Genomic DNA, 22,216 nt, shown 5'->3' with positions numbered 1-22,216 from the left:
AGCATCTTCTTGAAAGTTGCAATTGGAGAAGATTTGGTGAATAAATCAGTCCCATTATCAGTTGAACGAATCTGTTGCACGTTAATATCATCATTCTTTTGTAGCTCATGTATGTAGAAAAGCTTTGGCAAAATGTGCTTCGTTCTATCTCCATTTATGAATCCTTCCTTAAGATGTGCTATGTATGCTGAATTATCTCTGAATAAAATTGTGGGTAGATTGTCATATTTCACACCACATTTTTCTCGAATGAGATGTATCATGGACCTCAACCATACATATTCTCGGCTTGCTTCATGAATAGCTATTATTTCAGCATGATTCGATGAAGTGGCTATGATAGACTGCTTTGTATATCTCCAAGATATGACAGTACCACCACATATGAACACATAGCCTATTTGAGACCGAGCTTTATGCGGGTTAGATAAGTACCCAACATCAGCATGACCAATAAGATCGGGACTGCAATCTTTAGAATAAAACAAGCTCATGTGTTTCATCCCATTTTGATGTCTCATAGTAGGAGCAGAAATATACCTTGCTAAAAAATTGACTGAAAAGGCTATAGACCTTGTAGTATTTGCAAGGTATATGAGTCCATTAATTGCACTAAGATATGGTACTTCATAACCAATCTAATTCGATATATTTTGAATTTCAGCAAATAATCTATTGCTTTGAAAACTCTCCAAGAGTTCCAATGATGTTCAAGCAATAAGCTTATATAATATAAGGATTATAAATAAGTTTCCCAGAAACTTTTATATGCTTCAAGCAGTTTGAATCCTTAAAAGTTTTCACATAAGTTTTGTCAAGTGACAATATTCAACATTTCATGAGTGACATCTTCAAGTGTCTGGACTACAAATCAAATAAGTTTTACGCTTATCAAAATGCATCCTTTTATGTCACTTGATAAATATTTCTACGTCAGCATGCTTAAATAGACGTAGAATTCAGATCCTCGTAATCTTTCACAATATTGCGTCAATATTGTGTCAAAGATATTGATGATATATCATTTTGTCTCGGTTCACAATGCGACATAACATTTTGAGATCTCATCACTTCATTATTTTTCAGGTATATGAACCTCTCATAAGGTTTCATGAAGTGGTATGTCGTAGGCTCTTCAAGAGCTCATTGCCTTCTTAGTATGATTATTTGCTCCTTATTTTTCAAGGACTATTTCATTTGGAACTGATCTGTCTACCACGCTTCACGCATGCATAGACTTTGTCCTTTAGGAACACAAAATAAGAGTACTTGCGCTTAATATGAGATGATTTCAGAATTTGACTTGAATTATCTTTTGGATGAGGATATGGTGATAATTCCTAACATATTTCATAGCGCTTATAATCTCCCCCTTATGTTAGGAAAACTAACATACATCCTCTATCTTCTTTGAGGAATTCATCTTTGTGCATCATGGTATATTCATTAATCGTATACCGCACATCAAAACTATTAGATGGAATAGTTGGTTCATAACCTTGAACCAATTGAGGGGAAGAAATAATCTTAATTTATTGGTCTAATGCATACAATTGTTATTGTATACAACATATCATATTTCAGACCAACACATAAAACTTTGTTCTCATTAGCGATAATTTAGCTATTTATCAAAGGTATTCAATGCTAAACCATCATCATCAAGATAACTTTCTTGATTGTACAATCTGAAAATTATGTTCTTAACTCAATTTTATTGAGCAAGCAACTTTATGAATGTTAAATTGCAAGTTGACAATGAATGTACATGTGATCATCTTATTGATGCATCTTTTCAACATATCACATGATAGGTGAACGAGACCATATTCATCTTTTATATTTTTCAGATTTAAGGAATTCAATCCCAACATTAGTTGGTCCAACCAACTTATCATGAGAACAAACGACATAAACAATTCTTGAAGAATCTGCTAGTTCTTCAATACATGCACATCTTGGAGATGTCACAATCGTTCATATCAATTTATGAACTTTTATTCTGGTAAACTCGAAGTTTATCATGACATGTACTTTTTCTTTAGTAAATTTCATTTTTACTATTACATGAATAAATTTCAGATTTACTACTTTAGAAGTAGATTTCAAAATTATTCAACCTCTTTTGGAGGTGAGTTGTGATACAATCACAATCAAGTACACATTTGCATTAATAAGCTTCTCATTCCCCAGGAATGGAATATAATCGTACCTTAAGCCAATCAAATTATGATAGCTTATAACCTCTTTCAAGATTTTGCTACTTTAGAAGCAAATCGAGGCATACATATGATGTAGAGAATTTTTTTCTCTAGCATGTCTTTTAATCATTTAAGCGTGTGAAAATATTATCACTTTTGATGATCATTATTATATTATCCCTCCACGCGTATATTCGTGTATTCAATCACTTGTCTTCTTTCAGACATATTATGCACTGCTACCACATACACCTCAAGAATGAAGTAAGTTGTCATATTTCAAACTTATCATATATTGCTACCGCATTCACGTCATGGAATGAAGCATATTCAGTGGGTCGAATTTCATGACTTTTCATCAAACACCCATTATTTTGCCTTAGCCATCACAATATCATCAATATGGTGTATTGAGATTCAAACTCAATATTTGATCCATATAAAGGCGTCTTAGGCATGAATCGATGGGACTTGAACCCAACATATTATCATCCTTTTTGATAATATTGTTCTTGAGGAATAAATTTAAAATATAAATGGTTCAAACCAATTATTTTTTCTCAAATCCAATAATAATTATATTAGTAGTAGCAAAAGAAAGATAACATAAAAAATTACTAACCTTGAAATCCTTCAGATTTATAATCTCACCTTGTTTAATAGAGTCTCGTGCTGATAACGTGTTATAAAATAATAAAAAATAAGAAGAAGAGTAGGGAGAATAGAGAGAGTGATTGTTATTTCTTCTCTCATAAGATTGTAAATATAATGAACAAAATCCTCTATTTATAGGGATAATTTACTCCTAGTCTGAGTAAAAGATGAATAATTCAAATCCTTATAGATATTAAAATAGATCTTGATAGACATTCACGATAATGTAAATACATTTATAACGAAAAACAAGATTGGTTTGTTGCATACAAGCAAAATAGTCAACATATACCACCTAATTCAAAAAGATAAGTGAAATATAACAGGCAGGTAAAAGTTTATTTTATTTTATTTTCCTCCCAGGTCTTGATTAGGATACACGTAGTTAAAAAGTAATGCCCTCCGTCTCAAATTATGTATCGTTATTTGATCGGACATGATATTTAAAAAATAAGTATTGATGATTTTGTTAAAGTTATAAAATTATCCTTTTTAAAAAAAGAGTAATAGTATTTAAAATCAAGTGGGATCACTTTTAACTGAAAAAATAAATTAAAAAAAAGTAATAGTATTTAAAATTAAGCGGGACCACTAAAGGTAAAATTGTAATTATATTTTTAAAAATTTATCAAATAAAAAAAGATGACATTTTTTTTTAGGACGAATCAAAAAAAATGACGACATATAATTTGGGACGAAGGAGTACTACTTTTGTAAAATCATATACTCAATTGGACCTTATATTTTGGACCTAATTAAAGTGACACACGTTTAATTATAGTATATGGATTAGTTAGAATTTGACGGTGTTCATGATTTAGATTATAGATTACGTTTGTTTTTATTTATTTCCCTTTTCATCATATAATGATTATTGCTTGGTTTTTTAATGATATCTTCATTTAAATTACAGGTAAGTCAATATAAATATATGTGTAGTAGTAAATGCGTTAGAGTTTTTGATCAAACACAACAACAACAACAACAACAACAAACCCAGTGTATTCCCACTTAGTGGGGTCTGGGGGGTAAGATGTACGCAGTCCATACCTCTACCTCTGATGAAGTAGAAAGGCTGTTTCCGAAAGACCCCCGGCTCAAGTCACGAGATATCACACAAACACATAGTACAGCACAACAGCAGATGACATAACATAGATACGGCACCCATAGGGAATATAAAACAGAGTAAAGCACATCTTTTATTATTTGATGTACTATTAGAAAACCAAGCAACAGTCAATATGGAATAGTATATGCGGTAGAATTTTTGATCAAAATTAATCATCTTTATTATTTGATGTATTACTAAGAAACCAAGCAATAATCAATATGGAGTAGTATATGTGTTAGAGTTTTTGATCAAAATCATCTTTATCATTTGCTGTATTACTAAGAAACCAAGCAATAATCAATATGAAGTAGTTTATGTGTTAGAGTTTTTGATCAAAATCATCTTTATTATTTGATGTACTATTAGAAAACCAAGCAATAGTTAATATGGAGTAGTATATGCGCTAGGGTTTATGACCAAAATCATCTTTATTATTTGATGTACTACTAGAAAATCAAGCAATAATCAATATGAAGTAGTATAAGCTTTAGAGTCTTTGATCAAATTCATCTTTATTATTTGATGTATTACTAGAAAACCAAACAATAGTCAATATGGAGTAGGATATGTGTTAAGAGTTTTTTTTTCCGAAATCATCTTTATTATTTGATGTATTACTACTAATAAGAAACCAAGCAATAATCAATATGAAGTAGTATATGCGTTAGAGTTTTTGATCAAAATCATCTTTACTATTTGATGTATCACCAGAAAACCAAGCAATAACAAATATGAAGTAGTATATGCATTAGAGTTTTTGATCAAAATCATCTTTACTATTTGATGTATCACTAGAAAACCAAGCAATAACAAATATGAAGTAGTATATGCGTTATTATTTGGTAAAGTATTATCCCGAGAGAAATAAATTGATGAAAGGTTTAAGGTCTTCATCCTAATATCGGAGAAGATAGGCGAAATATTACAAGTGCGATGTATTAGCTTATTATAAGTGGAAGAAAGGTGACTTATGTCAGCCAAATTTAGTTGTCATATTAATTTCAATCAATTAATGGTAAGGTATTTATAGTTAAGTTACTTATTATAATTGTACTTACTGTTGAGCCATTAAAATTTTCAAGTGATTTTATAACAACTTTAGTTGAGAAGTTCCTTTCAATACTTGAAAATCATGGCACAGATTGATACTCAATGAAACACAAACATCACCTAAAGATATTACTCCTATAAAAAGTAGCCATATGATTGCTTTACCTGTAACCAATAGTGGTTTTTTTTCCTTCCAAATTCGTGCAAATCATATAATCATTATTCACTCACTAAGCAAGCTAAACTAGTTCAATCATAATGGACATGGGATGTTATGTTTAAATAAATAACACCTTCTTTTTACCTTCTGGTTCATTCTTTAAGCTAAATTTCTCTCACAAGAGGCAAAAAAAAAAAAATGTATAATCCCATACTAGCAAAGAGCTTTAGTCAATATGAAAGAAAATCATTTGGATGGTGTGCTTTTGTGTTATTCTTGATTGTTGTATTTAGTAGTTGCATGGTTTTCAAGAATCATTTGTATCCTCCATCAGTTAGTAAGTCCTCTGTACTTAATAATGTTCTTCATTAACCTCTGTATTAAGCTTTGTTTAGCTGATTTTTAACGTTGTTTGTAGATGGTGATGCCATGAATTTACAATTATCTATAAATGCTGCTGAAGACATGCTTGTGATCAAGGACACAACACTTGTCAAGAGACTAGGTAAGTCAACATTGGAAATTCAAGAATCTCATTGAGAGTTGAAATTGAAAAAAGGAATTTGGAAGTCGAAGCTGTGTCTGGACATATGCATTGTATTGGAAAAGAAGTTACGCTTGAAAGACTAGTTAACTCATCGTGAAAAACTAACAAAAAATCAGTTCAATGTATAACCAAACAACGGTTTGAAAAATAAATAAAAACTCTATGTCCAAACAGCTCAACTTACTTTAAAAAACATTTGGATGAAACTATTTTGCAGAAACAGAGAAAAAGGATGCAGAGCCAATGTGTAATGTGTTGGAGCCATTGTCTGATTACTGTGAGACAAAGGGGGACATAAGGGTCCAAGGAAATTCCTCAACAATTTTTGTTATGTCTCAGAATTTCAACATCTCAGCTGAGAACAACTCATGGACCCTACAACCTTATCCAAGAAAAGGCAATGCAGGGGCAATGTCAAGTGTTAAATCTTGGACAGTGAAGTTAGTACAAGACGGCGAAGAAATCCCAAAATGCAGCGTGTATCATGGCTATCCTGCAGTTTTGTTTTCGCTTGGAGGATTTTCAGGAAACCATTTTCATGATTTCTGTGATCTACTCGTCCCAATCTTTTCAAATTCGCGGGATTTTAATTTAGAGGTGAACTTTCTTGCCACAGATTATAAGCCGTGGTGGATAGGTAAGTACAGAACATTGCTCAACAACATGTCTAAGAACAAAATTCTTGACATTGACAACGAAAACGAGGTGCATTGTTTTCCTAGTGTGACAGCAGGCCTTAAATCTCACAAAGAATTCGGAATTGATCCCTCAAAGTTCCCAAATGGTGTGTCGACGCGCGATTTCAGACAGTTCTTGAGGAGCTCACTTTCTCTAAAAAGAGTTGAGGCCATCAAGATGAAGGGCGGTATTGTTACAAAGCCACGCTTGCTGATCGTGTCAAGGAAAAAATCGCGATCTTTATTAAATGAGGGCGCTGTCAGAAAAATGGCTGAAAAATTAGGGTACGAGGTTGTCCTAGCCGAGGCTAACCTTAGTACAAATTTGACAAAATTCGCGCAAATTGTTAATTCTTGTGACGTGCTAATGGGAGTTCATGGAGCCGGATTAACCAACATGGTTTTTCTCCCGGAGAATGCAGTTTTAATTCAACTAGTTCCTTTGGGAGCAATTGATTATTTGGCTAAACGTGATTTTGGGGATCCTGCAGGAGAAATGAACATAAAATACTTGGATTATAAAATAAATGTGGATGAGAGTTCTTTAGTGGAACAATATCCACTTAATCATAAAGTTTTTAAAGATCCATCATCTTTTTTTAGGAAAGGATGGGGTGTATTTAGATCAATTTATTTGGATAAACAGAATGTAAAAGTTGATCTTAAGAGGTTTAGGTCCACTCTGATAAAAGCTAAAAAACTTCTATCCACTTCTTGATGTTTTGCACTGTAGTTACATGTTTCATTTTTTAGTTCATTGTATAATGGCATTTCTATCTACTGCTTGAGTGATTGCATCTTCATTGATGAACACTTGTGCAATGTTGTAATAGAAGGGATTTAAGTTTATATATATTTATATATATTCTTATAGTAAATCTTAATTTGTGGTGTTTGTTAGATATTTTATACTATTTACAGCATGTCTAAACATGTATATAGACATAAAGTTGCAATACGTCATGCCATGGTTTTGAAATTGTTTTTCGAGTATTTTGAAATTTTACTGGGTATATTATTGTTGGTGTTGTAAGAGAAGATCGTTTTGGAAGCCATAGATTGTGGAGTTCGATTATTTTTCATTACACAGATTGTTTTGAAATTCAAATTTAAACGTGACTGATGAGTTAGTTATCATTTTCGTCAGATTAGATTGTGCAAATATTTTGGTACACCGCAAAAGGAAATAGTAATTTAAATTTTAATGAAAAAGATATGATATGAAAGAAGAATATAATATGGGTAGAATAAGAAATAAATACATTAAATAAATTGAACATTCAAAATTTTCTGGTGCTTCCACATGCTACTACTGCGACCTAACGTTGACTTGTGCTCTTATCAATCAGCACGAATTTTTTTATATAAAAGAAAAAGATTTTATAAATTGTTCATGACAAAACAAGCAAACAAACAAAGATTCTGGTAAAATATGATGTCACATCGAATATTTATTTTGTTCCAATTAAAGTTGATTTTTATTTTATTCACCACACTTGTCTATAGTCCGGAGGATGACAAAATTTGCTCCCAAACGTGCCTCCCATCATATTTGAGGAATATTGGTAAAATGTTAAATCAAACAATATGTTTTTTCTTTCTTTCCCTTTGGGAGTGCCAAGAATATATAGCACGTTATTTCTACTTTCTTTCATTTTCTTTTTGTAATAAAATCAATTCCATATTAATAAAAGTTGTGCAAATATAACTCTTAAGAAATTATCCTTCTAAACAATATTAAGACTTTTGGATAGTTGTTGAAATTAGTATTTTAACTTTGTGGATTAGGATTTTTTAGAACGATGACTTCAAGTGTTAATAATTGAGTTTTAATTTATTTTTGAAATTTTAAGAAAAATTTACTGTCGCTAAAAGACACTGACCCCGGTTGGATATTTGGTTGGTTATGGTTATGAACTTTATTAAATGCCTTTCAATTTTAATTTTTCTATCTTGTTATATGTTCAGAATTCATCCGACATAGGATTAACTGATAATATTAGTATTAGTTGAAATTTTTTTGAAAGATTCCTGTGAAAAGTTTCATTAACGCGAAATTCGTGTCTCTATCCAGTTCTACACATGTCTTTTTTTTTGGAGGTCTACAATGCGCACTGAATAAAATTAGCTCTAATGCAATAGTTTGCAAACCACACAAGAGATGTAAACTACACTGACAGATCTGATGCGATGAACTTGTTTGAGAAGATAGCAATAGGATACCACCTATTGCACCAACTCAATCATCCTTACGAGTTTGGGTTATAAATTTAGTATGTATTATAATATTCTCAGTGTAAACTGAGGCAAACTCAGTCCGGCTAACAACCGACATTTAATATTTGAGAAAATAATACCATTTTTATATTCCAAAGTTACAATCTCTTGAGCAAACATTAGTTTATGATAACAATACAGTAATTTCATTTTTTTTTTCCTTTTGGCCAAATAGTATATGAAACTAAAATACTTGATATATTTGATATAACTTTAATTTAAACTTATAAAATTTAGAAGTCTTCTTTATTTATTTTAACCTCCGTATCAAGTTAAAACAAGTCATTTTTTAAGCAAAGAAGTGTACGGTAAAACCCCTCTTTCCTTGTTCAAGAGTGGTCAATTATTAGAGTATTGTTTTCATACTATAAAGATCATGGGTTTAAATTCAATAGCAGGTAAAACCGATTGAAATTTCTATTTTTACCGACATACTATTTCTCTCATCAATTTAAATTCAATAACAGGTAAAATCGATCGAAATCCTTGGTTTTGCCAACATGACATAAAATACGCACCGACAATAAGAAACTAATTGAATGATCAAAGCATCAATTATTTTCACCTATATTATTTTTAGATCGTTTTGACACCTAATTGAATAAAGATAATTATAATTAACTAAGTACTACTTGATGTATGTTATCTGGAATTGGAGTGACGTTTTAATTTTCACTACTCACTCAACTTTCGTTGTATTACGTATAGAAAGTAGTAAGAGGAAATTAAACAAAGTCCAGGAAAAGAAAAAATATAAAAATATGCGAAAAAGTACTTTCTAAATGCACGTCTGGTTAGTTCCCACCTAAATTCTAATAATCTTGATTTTAACCATAAAGTAAAAAATCAACGTCTTAATTATGTTTTCTTATCTAGTATGTTTGGTAATTAATCTGCCGGCCATCCAAAATCCTAATTTAGACATGTACACAATTTTGTAACAAAACACTATCTAATTGTCAACCTTGATATCTCTTTCAACAAGAAACAACATATATTTTTAATTTGCAAAAAAATTCCTAAAAATCGTGGAGAGCATTCACTAAAATCATATAAGAGAAAGAAAGAGCTTCATGCCAGTCACTTAGATATATATGATCTCTATTTATATTGAGAATTGCAAATACTAGCGTTTTCTCACTTCTTTAATTAAGTTAGTTTGAGGAGTTTCAAGAAAAGTTGTTGTTTTTGTAGTTACATTCGTATTATTATTTTTTCTAGCAAAATGAAGTATGATAGTTTCTTTGCCAGGAGTTTTAGTAAGCATGAGCAAAAGAAATTAGGAATTGGAGCATTTGTTAGTTGCTTCATCGTAGTAGTCACCTTTTGTATTCTCTTCAAGCCTGAAATTCGTCATTTTCGAGTTGGTAAGTTTTTCGAAGTTCTCTTTTATACTGTTAGTTCATGTAAATAATGTAGTACAGTATATAAGTTTAGCGTGGCGCTTTATTTTTAAATGTTTTTGGCTTCTGTATGACGTACTCTCATGTTTAATGCAGTAAGATTTACTTTATATCCAATGATACTACAACTACCTTTTTCAGGTTGCTAATTCCTAGTATAGATATAATGTTAACGTTGTAAGTGTTTAGAATTTGAAGTTGAAAAATGAAATTTGGAAGTCAAAGCCGTGTCTGGACATGCATTGCTATTTGCACTTGGAAAAAAAAAGTTGTGTGTGAGAAAGGAAGTTGGCGCTCATCGTCAAAAACTAACAAAAAATCAGTTCAATGTATAACCAAACGACGTTTTGGTGAAAAAAAATAGATGTACGTCCAAATAGTTCCCTCGTTGAAGTTGTTATATTGACACTTAGATGAAACTATTTTGCAGAAACAGTGAAAAAAGATGCAGAGCCAATGTGTAATGTGTTGGAACCATTGTCTGATTACTGTGAGATAAAGGGGGACATAAGGGTCCAAGGAAATTCCTCAACAATTTTTGTTATGTCTCATAGTTTCAATATTTCTGCTGAGAACAATTCATGGACCATACAACCTTATCCAAGAAAAGGCAATGCAGGGGCAATGTCAAGTGTTAAATCTTGGACAATAAAGTTAGTACAAGACCGCGAAAATATCCCAAAATGCAGTGTGTATCATGGCTATCCTGCACTTCTGTTTTCGCTTGGAGGATATTCAGGAAACCATTTTCATGATTTCTCAGATTTACTCGTCCCAGTCTTTTCAAATTCGCGGGATTTTAATTCAGAGGTGCACTTTCTTGCCACGGATTATAAACCATGGTGGATAGGTAAGTACAGAACGTTGCTCAACAACATGTCTAAGAACAAAATTCTTGACATTGACAATGAAAACGAGGTACATTGCTTTCCTAGTGTGACAGCAGGCCTTAAATCTCACAAAGAATTCGGAATTGATCCCTCAAAGTTCCCAAATGGTGTGTCAATGTGCGATTTCAGACAGTTCTTGAGGAGCTCCCTTTCTCTAAAAAGAGTTGAGGCCATCAAGATGAAGGGCAATATTGTTACAAAGCCACGCTTGCTGATCATGTCAAGGAAAAAATCGCGATCTTTATTAAATGAGGGCGATGTCAAAAAAATTGCTGAAAAATTAGGGTACGAGGTTGTCCTAGCTGAAGCTAACCTCAGTACAAATTTGACAAAATTCGCGCGAATTGTTAATTCTTGTGATGTGCTAATGGGAGTTCATGGTGCCGGATTAACCAACATGGTTTTCCTCCCGGACAATGCAGTTTTAATTCAGTTAGTACCTTTAGGAGCAATGGATCATTTGGCGAAACGTGATTTTGGAGATCCTGCCGGAGAAATGAACATAAAATACCTGGATTATAAAATTAGGGTGAAAGAGAGCTCATTAGTGGAACAATATCCACTTAATCATAAGGTTTTCAAAGATCCATCATCATTTTTTAGGAAAGGATGGGATGTATTTAGATCAATTTATTTGGATAAACAGAACGTAAAAGTTGATCTTAAGAGGTTTAGGTCCACTTTGCTAAAAGCTAAAAAGCTTCTAGCCACTTGATTTTTTTTCACTATAGTGTACATGTTTCAATTTTTAGTCCATTGTGTAATGGTATTTTTATCTAAGTATTATTTTAGAGTGAACCTTGTGCAATGTAAGTAATGAAGAGATTTAAGTCATAGATTGAATCTCAGCACATTTTAATATTTGGTGACTGTAAGATCTTTTATACTACTATTTACAGCATGTCTAAATATGTATATAGCACAAAATAACAATGTAATGAAGGCAGACTGTGCCTCTTGCCATGGTTTTGAAATCATTTTCGTTGTTATTAACTGATTTGGGACTCTTTTAAGCACTCAAAAACCTTGCTCCAAATGGTATGATGTTCAAAAGGAGTTGCTTTGTGCCTCGAAATCCTCGAAAAAATTATACCCCATTATTTTTGAACTGCGAAAGTCTTTAGCATGCGATGATGTCAAGTATCACAAAACTAAAGATTATTTTTTTAAAAAAAATAAAATAAAATTGAACCTTCCACAATGAGGGAAATTACCAAGCACTTTATGGGAAGTTTCCGACTAAATGAGAAAAATATAGTTCAACTGGTTCAAAATTTATGGGTGACTAATGAGTTAGTTATATTTTTTACCAGATTAAAAAGATTCATCTCTAGTTCTTTAACTAGTAATTTAATTTTATAAATATTCTTTAAATTGTGGTGTATATAATTCAAATCGTATTAGATCGATCATATGATAATATATAGGTAGATTAATAATAATTACTATTAAATAAATTGGACATTCAAATCTTCTGGTGCTTCTACAATGTACTGCGACCTAACGCTGACTTGTGCTCTGATCAATTAACATTTAGCACGATTCTTTTTATATTAAAGATTTTATAAATTTTCATGAGGAAAAATAAACAAACGAATATTCTAGTAAAAAATGATGTAACATCGAATATATACTATTTTGTTGCAAATGAAGTTGAATTTTGTTTCATTCAGCACACTTGTCTGTAGTCTAGATGATAACAAAATTTGCTCCAAAACGTGCCTCCCACCATATTATAGGAAATATTTGGTAAATGTCCTCTTAAAACCAAACAATTTTCTGAGACCATTTAACATATAGTACAACTTTTTCATGTTTTTCTTTCGTTCCCTTTGGGAGTGACATGAATATATGACACGTGGTGTATTTGGTATGATGAAAAATATTTTTCATGGAAAATATTTTGTTGAAAATTTTTTTATAAGTTGGTTTTCTACTTATTTCTCATGTTTGGTTGGTGAGTGAAAAATATTTTTCGAAAAATATTTTATTGTGTTTGGTTGGTGAGTAGAGAATATTTTTTAAAAAAATATTTTCTAGTGTGTGATTGATGAATGAAAAAATATTTTTTAGAAAATACTACTAACTGTTAACTCGTATATCAGTGCCTCTAGCAACTCAACAATTTGTAAGAACTAATTTAAGCATAACAAATAATATCAATATCGAATACTAAAATATTAGAATCACTAAATTTAAGCAACTATTAATTAGCAAATATAGGAGACACTTTTCAATATTTTGTCAGGACAATCTCAATATATTATAATTAGTAGAAATATAACGGAACGATAAACTTATTCAACCTCGTGAAACAAGTTACACCGATGACAAAATGAAATATGCAATTAGTAAAAGTAACATAGGTAATTCTTCCTCTATGCATATGAAAATAACAATACATTCAACGAACATTGGAAATGAAAAAAAATTCGGGCTTCACCATTTTTTATTTCAAGCAGTAAAAAATTGAAGCAAAACACAGTGAAAAATATTTTCGAGTAATGTAAATTTTTGAGAAATGTGAATTTTTTGAGTCATGTGAATATGAGAGTAGTTGGGGTGAGGAAGAGGGGTGGGGGTGGGGGTGGGGTCATAAGTCACATTTGTCATTTTCTGAAAAATGACTTTCTTGGCTCACGAGGGAAGTCATTTTCTCTCAAATTGAGGAAAATGAGTTGTTGTGGAAAATATTTTTCCAACATTTTATTACAACCAAACAAGGAAAAATTAAAAAACATTTTCCAGAAAACATTTTCCATCATACCAAACACACCCGTTGTTTCTACTTTCTTTCATTTTCTTTTTGTAAGAAGGCTAAAATCAATTCGATATTAATAGAAGTTGTGCAAATATAACTTTAAAGAAGTTGTTATCCTTCTAGTCAATATTAGATTTTTGGGTAGTGGTTGAAATCGGTATTTTAACTTCGTGGATTAGGGATTTTTAGAACGATGACTTCAGATGCTGATAATTGGATTTTAAATTTTCCTCAGAACTTTCAGGAAAATTTGTCTCCACTGTTCTTCGAATGCACACCGAATAAATTTAGTTTTTATGTAATAGCTTAAAAATCACACAAGAGGTGTAAATTGCACTAGACAAGCTGGTGCGACGAACTCGACTGAGAAGGCAGTGGCAAGGGATGTAAAAGCAGTGAAACCATGCTGAAGAAGTAAGCTTTACAGAGAAGCTTCCAGAGAGAATGAAACCAGCAAAGAGAAGAAAAACTTTTCTTAGAAAAATATCTGGGTCCTCTTCCAGGACCTGTGTTCTTTTCTTTTTGTACAAGTATATGGGCTCAACATGAAATGGGCCTACGAACTATTTATTTACAGCTGGGCTAAACCGAAATACGAAATACTCATGTACACGTAGATGTAACGTCAACACCTCTCCGCAAGTTGGAGGGGGCCTAAACATCCAACTTGAGTAAAAAGGGATGATGAACAAGACTGGTGAGTGGCTTCGTGAAAATATCAGCCAGCTGAGAACCAGTAGGCACATGAAGCAGATCAATCAACCCATCAGTCAAATTGGCGCGAATAAAATGACAGTCCACTTCGATATGCTTGGTAAGCTCATGAAAAACTGGGTTACAGGCAATATGAATGGCAGCCTGGTTGTCACAAAAAATAGGAATAGGAGTAGGAACATTAATTCCCAAATCTGCCAACAAGCGCAACACCCACACTAGTTCAGCCACAACCTTGCTAATAGACCGGTACTCAACTTTAGCCGAAGATAAAGATACGACGGGTTGTTTCTTAGCTTTCCAGGTGAAAAGAGACTCGCCCAAAAGGACACAAAAACCGATGACAGACCGACGAGTGTCGGGGCAGGCAGCCCAATCGCCGTCACAGTAAGCACTAAGAGAGAAATCTGGTGAGTTAGAAAAAAAATACACCCAATATAGATGTCTCTTTCAAATATCGAAGAAGATGAAGAACAACCTTCATATGACAATATCTGAAGGCTTCTGGAGAAACTGACTTAAATGTTGGACAACAAAAGACAAATCAGGCCGTGTATGTGTTAAGAAATTAAGTTTGCCGACCAAACTACGAAGCAATTCAGAGTTGGAGAAAGGTACACCCATATCAGCCTTCAGCTTAACAGACAAATTAAGGGGACAAGTAACAAGGGATACATCATCACAATGGAATTCATGAAGCAAATCAGCTGTGAACTTTCTCTAATGTAACAACAAACCAGTGGCAGAGTAATACACCTCAATCCCCAAAAAATAATTAAGAACACCAAGGTTTTTTATCCGAAATTGAGAGTCAAGGAAAGACTTGAGACCAAAAATTCCATCCATATCATCACCAGATAATATAATATCATCAACATAAATCGTAAGAATGACAATAGATGGGGCAGTTTTCTTGATGAACAACGATAGCCATTGAGTGAATGAGAGTAACCCCTGGAGTAAAGTGCTCTTGAAAGCTTAGCGTACCATTGGCCTGAAGCTTGGCGCAAGCCATAAAGTGATTTTTTGAGATGGTAAACTAGGGGAAGAGAAGTAAGGGGACAGTCAACATGCAAACTAGGTGGAAGGCACATAAAGACCTCCTCCTCCAATTCACCATGCGAAAAAGCATTATTTACATCAAGTTGGAATAGAGGCCAACCTTTTTTAACGGCCACAGCAATGAGAAATTTTACTGTGGAGAACTTGATAACAAGGGAGAAAGTTGTATTAAAATCAATACCTTCTAATTAAGTGTCACCCCGGACAACCAAGCGAGTCTTATAACGCTCAACAGAACCATCAACTTTGTATTTAATCTTGTAAACCCATTTACAACCTATGAGTTTCTTACCAGGAGGCAAGGGCACTACTGACAATTTATTGTTGGCCTGAAGGGCCTCAAATTCCTTGGCCATTGCATCCTGCCAAGCAGGAATGCTGGCAGCCTGTTTGTAAGAATGAGGTTCAAGTGTTGCATTTGCTGTAAAATAATGAGAGCATGAGGAAATAAGACTGGAACCACAAAGGGATGGGAAAAGGCCACGCATAAATTATTGGAGGTGTGAAGGGGTAGAGTGTGACCTGGCGGATCTTCTAGGTGGAACAGAAGGCACAGAAAGAGCTGTAGATGGGCAAGGAGCAGAAATGGGAACAACATGAATATCATAGGACAATGTAGGGGGATGATCGGATGGAAAAACAAATGGGAGAGGGGGCAGAATTTGGCACCATGGAAGGAACATGAAAAGAAAAGGAAAACTCATAAAAGACTACATCTTTTGAAATGAATGTGAGATGAGTCTTGAGATTGTAGAGTTTGTAGCCTTTTTTGGTTAGTGGATAACCAATGAAGACACAGGGATCAGCTCTAGGCTGAAACTTGTCTCTTTAACACTTAGGGGTGGTAGAAAAGCACAAGCAACCAAAAGACTTTAAATAAAAATAAGAGGGTGGATGACCATATAATAGTTCATAAGGAATTTGGTTGCCCAAAAGCGGAGATGGGAATCTATTAATGAGGTATGTAGCAGTTAGAACACAATCACCCCAAAATTTCAAAGGTGACTTGGATTGAAACAATAAAGCTCGTGAGGTCTCAAGGAGGTGTCTATGTTTCCGTTCCACAACACCATTTTGTTGTGGTATGTGAGGACAAGGAGTTTGATGAATAATATCATTTTCAGAAAAAAAATTGAGTAGTAGAATTGCTTGAACCAAGTTCAAGTGCATTATCGCTTTTAACAGTGTGGACAGAAGAATGGAACTGGGTCCTTACTAAGGCAATGAAAGCTTTAACTAAAGGAAAATAATTACTTTTGGACCCCAGTATATGAGTTCAAGTAGCTCTAGTGTTGTCATCTGCTATAATGAGGAAATACTTACAATTAGAATAAGTTGGATGAGCTGGAAGGGATAAGTAGTTTTAATAGAACTATCAGGAAAAGACAGCCTAGATTGCCTAGCTAAAGGGCAAATATAACAAGGGAAAGACTGCCGTGCAGAAAATTTATGGGGAATAGAAATAATATCTTTCACTTTTACAAAAGGCATATAACCAAACGGTTGTGCCATAAAATTTCCATCTTGTTCATTAAAGCAGATTCATTACAAGTGGAAACAGTAGAAGGAATTGAAAAACTAGAAGAACAATTAGTAGGGATAGAAAAATCAGCAGACATATGTGCAGCAGATGCAAAAGTGGTGTGTTGTTCAGAAGATACTGTTGGAGTGGGCTGCTGCAACAGGTTGAAAAGTCTGTGTTCCAATCTACCAATCTCCACTAGCCTCTTCATTGAAGGGTCTTGTATAAGACAGGAGGATTTGGTAAAGAGAACAAAGCAATTCAACTGGGAAATAATCTTGGAAACAGATATAAGATTATAATGGAAGCTAAGAATGTAAAGGACATGGTGTAAAGTAAAGGAAAGAAAATGAATTGAGCCGGTGCAAGTCACATTTACCTTGTAACCATTAGGAAGGGTGACTAAGTAAGAGGTGACTAAAGGCTGAATATTGAAAAGTAAAGTTTTATTAGATGTCATATGGTCAGTGGTTCCAGAGTCTATGATCCAAATACATTTATCAACTTGATTGCTCATGCAAACATCAGAAGAAACAGACTCGGAACAGCTAGGGTACAGAGAACATACCAGCAAAACTAGTAGAAGCCATAAGACAAGAAGTATTATCAGAAATTTTGAACCCCTGGAGCAGATTGATCAGTCAACCACGTTGCTCCTTTTATAATCTAGCAAAGGATAATTCATCAGGCACTTCAGTATAAAATTTGTCAAGAGATGAAGTATTTGTAGCTATAGGCTCACGAATGTCAACAGAAGCATCCACTTTCTTGCCTTTAGAATTAGTGTTGGAAAACTTAAAATCATTAGGATAACCAAAAATCTTATAGCATTTCTCAATAACATGTTCACTCCGCTTGCAGTACTTACAAAATAAGGAGGATCTGTCCTGATCGAAATTGATTCTTTGAGCATAAGGTGTAGGAGGATGGGCATTGTGAGGTTTGTGAAGAACTGGGTAATTGATGTGGGATTTAGTGGCAGGTGGTCTTTTATCATAGGAAACATTGAAAGAGACATATTCATTTGAGAATTGAGAAGGAAAGACTATCTGTTTTTGCCTTTGATCTTGCAACAAGATGTTGTAAACAGAATCAAGTGAAGAAAAAGGTTGCAGCATGAGGAGATTACTCATTACCCCGATATAAGCCTCATTCAGGCCCATGAGGAATTGATACACCTTATTTTCCTCCTCTTTCTTTTAAAGACCAGATTTTGCCGCACAAGTACAGGTGTTAATGTGAGATGTGGAAATAAACCTAAGTTCATCCCATAACCTTTTGAGTTTGTTAAAGTAAGATGCAATGTCTAGTGACCCTTGACTAGTGGATGCCAATTCTTTCTTCAACTCAAACACTTTAGTGACACTAACCGACCCATATCTTTTGTTCAATTGAGACCATATACTTTCAGCGGTGTCAGAATATTGAACACTTTTGGCTATTTCTGGAGATAAGAAACTGGTTAGCCAAGATATGGCCATGTTGTTACACCTATCCCAACCCTAGCACGAGATGTGCCCTCAGCAGGTCTAGTGTAAGCACCATCGATAAAACCTATCTTATTTCTAGTAGACAGAGAAACAATCATGTTCCTTCTCCAACCCCCAAAAACAGTTCCAAAGAAGGGTAAACTAACTAGAGAGATACCGGGAACATCAGAAGAAGAGAGGTACAACGGGTCAGAGTAGTCATAGCGGCGGAAGTCGAAGCACCAGATAAATTATTTGTGTTCACCATGATAAGTCAAACCAGCTATGTAAGTATAGGGTAATCAAGCTCAACAATCACAATTTAAACAAGATGATTTCAATTTGGTCACAATCCAACAATCACAGACCACCAAAATAACATAAATCGAAGAAATCGAAGAAAGAAAAATTACCCCCCATTTTTGTAACCGAAAAATGGTATCGGCCTTGTTATGGAAAGAAAGGTCCAGTGAAAACCAAAAAATCAACCTCAATAGCTCACCGAAACTCAGCGGAGGTCAAATCCGATCAAATAAAAAATCACCGGCGAGCTGAAAACACGCCGTTCAAGTCTACGAGGGTACCATCGGAGGCCGTACAATCACATGGAGAACTTGGATCTACGCTCTGATACCATGTAAAAGCATTGAAACCATGCTGAAAAAGTAAGCTTCAGAGAGAAGCTTCCAGAGAGAATGAGATCAGCAAAGAGAAGAAAAACTTTTCTTAGAAAAATATATGGATCCTCTTTCAGGACCTGTGTTCTTTTCTTTTTGTACAAGTATATGAGCTCAACATGAAATGGGCCTACGAAATATTTATTTATAGTTGGGATAAACAGAAATATGAAATACAACATATGAAATAATCATGTACACGTAGATGTAACGTCAACAGCGGAATCGAGCCCTACCCTCTCCTATTGGATATCACCTATTGCACCAACTCAACCACCCTTATGATGGGTTCTAAATTTAGTATATGTAAAATTCAATATTAGAGGATTGCTTTCATATGATGAGAATCATTGGTTTAAATTCAGTAGAAGATAACATCAATCGAGATATCTATTTTTGTCAACATGACATCAAATACGAACTAACAATAAAGAGTTAATTGAATGATCAAAACATTAATTTCTTTCACGTATGATCTTTTTTGACCGCTTTGACAGCTTAATATCAAAGAATTCTCCCTATTCCATCTGTAGGTGAAGACCTGCAGAGTTTGAAAGTGAAAAAAATCCCAATAGAAGGTTGGGAAACAGAATCAAATAAAGATAAATAAATATAATTAACTATAACTTTCTCCGTTTATATCAGTTGGTCATTTCTTTTATTAAGAAATCATAAATAAAAGGTATTTTTATTAATTCACTCCTTGAAGAATTTTTGAAAAAGAGATAATACTCATAAAAATATCTGAACTTTGACCGGATTTTCAGTTGAGCATTATCTGCCCACTTGGACACATGTAAATACACATGTAAAAACAAAATTGGTGTGTGTATTGCACCGCCAGCCGCCGAAACTGGGTATAGAATTTCAGGGGGGGAATTAAATCCACTTTGAAAAGTCTAGGGGGTAATAGGACTCCCGCAAAGTTCAGTATGCTCAACTGGAAATCTGATCAAAGTTCAGATATTTTTGTGAGTATTATCCCTTTGAAAAACTTTACAAACAAGTGCGAACACTTTCGAAAAAAATTAATTGCAAGGGTAATATGAGAAAATTTTAATTAATACTTTCTTGATTTTGTAAGATAGACAGCTAATATGGGATAATTATTTTTAGTAAGACGACCAACTAATACGGGAGGGAGTACTCCCTCAGTTGCTTTAGTAGTCGTTCTAACAAAAACTAGATTTCCCTTATAAATACTTTGTCGTTTCATAAAAATCAAGATATAATTACTTGTTCCTTTCATCTTTACCCTTAGTCATAAATATGAATAGATATCAATATAGTGCAAAAAGGAGAAATATTAAATAAGAATACTACTACCCCCATTCCATTTTACTCGTCCCAAATTTTTTAATTTTACTTGTCATTTTTCATTAATTAAGACAAGACAATTTTTTTTCTTTTTTACCCTTAATATTAATTATTTTTTCTCCAAATTAAAATGTAAACATCATTTAATAGGGGTATTAGGTAAATTCTTGTTATTAATTGTTTTTCTTAACCAATATGCAATGTCAAATTGGGGCGAGTAAAATGACGGAGAAAGTAATAAATAAGGATAATATAGTTTAGCATGTAATTAATATTTTTAGAGTTGAAAACAAAAATCGTAAAAACTATTAAGAAATGGAGGATTACTTCAGGAATATTATTTGGAATTGGAGAGACGTTTTAATTTTCACTACTTAATCAATTATCGTTGTATTACTTATAGAAAGTAGTAAAAGAAAATTAAACAAAATCCAGGAAAAGAAAAAATATAAATAGATGCAATCACAAAGATGAGATATATTAATAAGTTTATTTCCAAAATATCTGCTATCTGCATAATTTACGCAGTTATTGTTCGACCCCTTGAACCTACTTGTTCACACTGAAGCACTACTTAATTAAGCAATAAAAAGAAAAAAATTTAACTCGAGAAATAACAAATAATGACCCAAATTGGTATCATGCATTAAAACCCATACCACACAAGCAAAATTAATAAGTTCTTGCTATCTATATTTTGCTGAACCAATAATTTTCTATCCAAAAAAATACTTTCTAAATGCAGTCCAATTAATTAGTTCCCACCTAAATTCGACCAAATTCATAATCTTGATATTTACTAATAAAGTAAAATCAACAAAATATTAATTATTTTTACTTATCTACTATGTTTGGTAATTAAGTTGCCCACCATCCTAAATCCTATTTTGAGACATGTATACAATTTTGTGACAAAAGACTATCTAATAGTCAACATTAATATCTCTTTCAACAAGAATCAACATAAATTTTTAACTTGCAAAAATTTTTTCCTGATAATCGCGGAGAGCATTCACTAAAATTTTTTATATAAGAAAAAGAAAGGAGCTTCATGCTAGTCACTTAGATATATGATTTCTACTTATTTATATTGAGAATTGCAAATACTAGCATTTTCTCACTTCTTTAATTAAGTTAGTTTGAGGAAATTCAAAAAAAAGTGCTTGTTTTTGAAGTTACATTAGTATTATTTTTTCTAGCAAAATGAAGTATGATAGTTTCTTTGCCAGGAGTTTTAGTAAGCATGAGCAAAAGAAATTAGGAATTGGAGCATTTGTTAGTTGTTTCATCTTAGTAGCCACCTTTTGTATTCTCTTCAAGCCTGAATTCGTCATTTTCGAGTTGGTAAGTTTTTGGAGCTTTTCTTCATTTAATTTGCAAATTATGCTTTTATACTGCCGGTATATATAAGTTTAAACTCGTCGTTTGTCAATATATATAAGTTTAAACTCGTCATTTCCTTTTTGAAGAGTTGATTTTCGCCTTGTTTATAGTCAAACTCTTTTAAGTTTCACCAACAATCATCACCTTTTTTTAAGTAAAGAAAAAGACTATGACTTTCTATTGATGTGCCACTTCGTTTTAATGTTTTGGCATCTATATGCGATCCTGAAACATCAATGTTTAATGTAAAGGCTATTGCAATAACATTTAATTTATATCAACTCATAGTATAATGAAATTTTTTCCCAAGTCTGCTTACACCCGCCACCCGGTCTCCC

The 22,216-nt window shown here is 33.1% G+C and overlaps 2 protein-coding genes across 2 annotated transcripts; both read left to right on the top strand.

Moving 5' to 3' along the window:
- The first annotated feature begins 5,184 nt into the window (after positions 1-5,184).
- On the top strand, positions 5,185-7,281 carry LOC107865836 (alpha-1,3-arabinosyltransferase XAT3). Its single transcript, XM_016712030.2, has 3 exons — positions 5,185-5,516; positions 5,598-5,684; positions 5,944-7,281. The coding sequence occupies exons 1-3, from the start codon at positions 5,378-5,380 to the stop codon at positions 7,119-7,121; spliced, it is 1,404 nt and encodes a 467-aa protein (XP_016567516.2). The 5' UTR covers positions 5,185-5,377; the 3' UTR covers positions 7,122-7,281.
- A 2,624-nt stretch (positions 7,282-9,905) lies between these two features.
- On the top strand, positions 9,906-11,688 carry LOC107864737 (alpha-1,3-arabinosyltransferase XAT3-like). The gene is made up of 2 exons (XM_016711169.1): positions 9,906-10,047; positions 10,514-11,688. Exons 1-2 carry the CDS (start codon positions 9,906-9,908, stop codon positions 11,686-11,688), a joined length of 1,317 nt encoding a protein of 438 aa, XP_016566655.1.
- Positions 11,689-22,216: the final 10,528 nt, after the last annotated feature.

Source organism: Capsicum annuum, chromosome 3, assembly GCF_002878395.1.
Source record: "Capsicum annuum cultivar UCD-10X-F1 chromosome 3, UCD10Xv1.1, whole genome shotgun sequence".
NCBI lineage: Eukaryota > Viridiplantae > Streptophyta > Magnoliopsida > Solanales > Solanaceae > Capsicum > Capsicum annuum.
Note: the sequence above shows the minus strand (reverse complement) of the source record. Positions and strands in the feature narration are given on the sequence as shown.

Excerpts from the sequence above, each read along its gene's own strand:
- LOC107865836 (XM_016712030.2), top strand. The coding sequence starts at position 5,378 with ATGTATAATCCCATACTAGCAAAGAGCTTTAGTCAATATGAAAGAAAA. Across the intron at positions 5,517-5,597 it reads TTTGTATCCTCCATCAGTTA|ATGGTGATGCCATGAATTTA; the intron begins GTAAGTCCTCTG and ends CGTTGTTTGTAG. Across the intron at positions 5,685-5,943 it reads AACACTTGTCAAGAGACTAG|AAACAGAGAAAAAGGATGCA; the intron begins GTAAGTCAACAT and ends ACTATTTTGCAG.
- LOC107864737 (XM_016711169.1), top strand. The coding sequence starts at position 9,906 with ATGAAGTATGATAGTTTCTTTGCCAGGAGTTTTAGTAAGCATGAGCAA. Across the intron at positions 10,048-10,513 it reads AATTCGTCATTTTCGAGTTG|AAACAGTGAAAAAAGATGCA; the intron begins GTAAGTTTTTCG and ends ACTATTTTGCAG.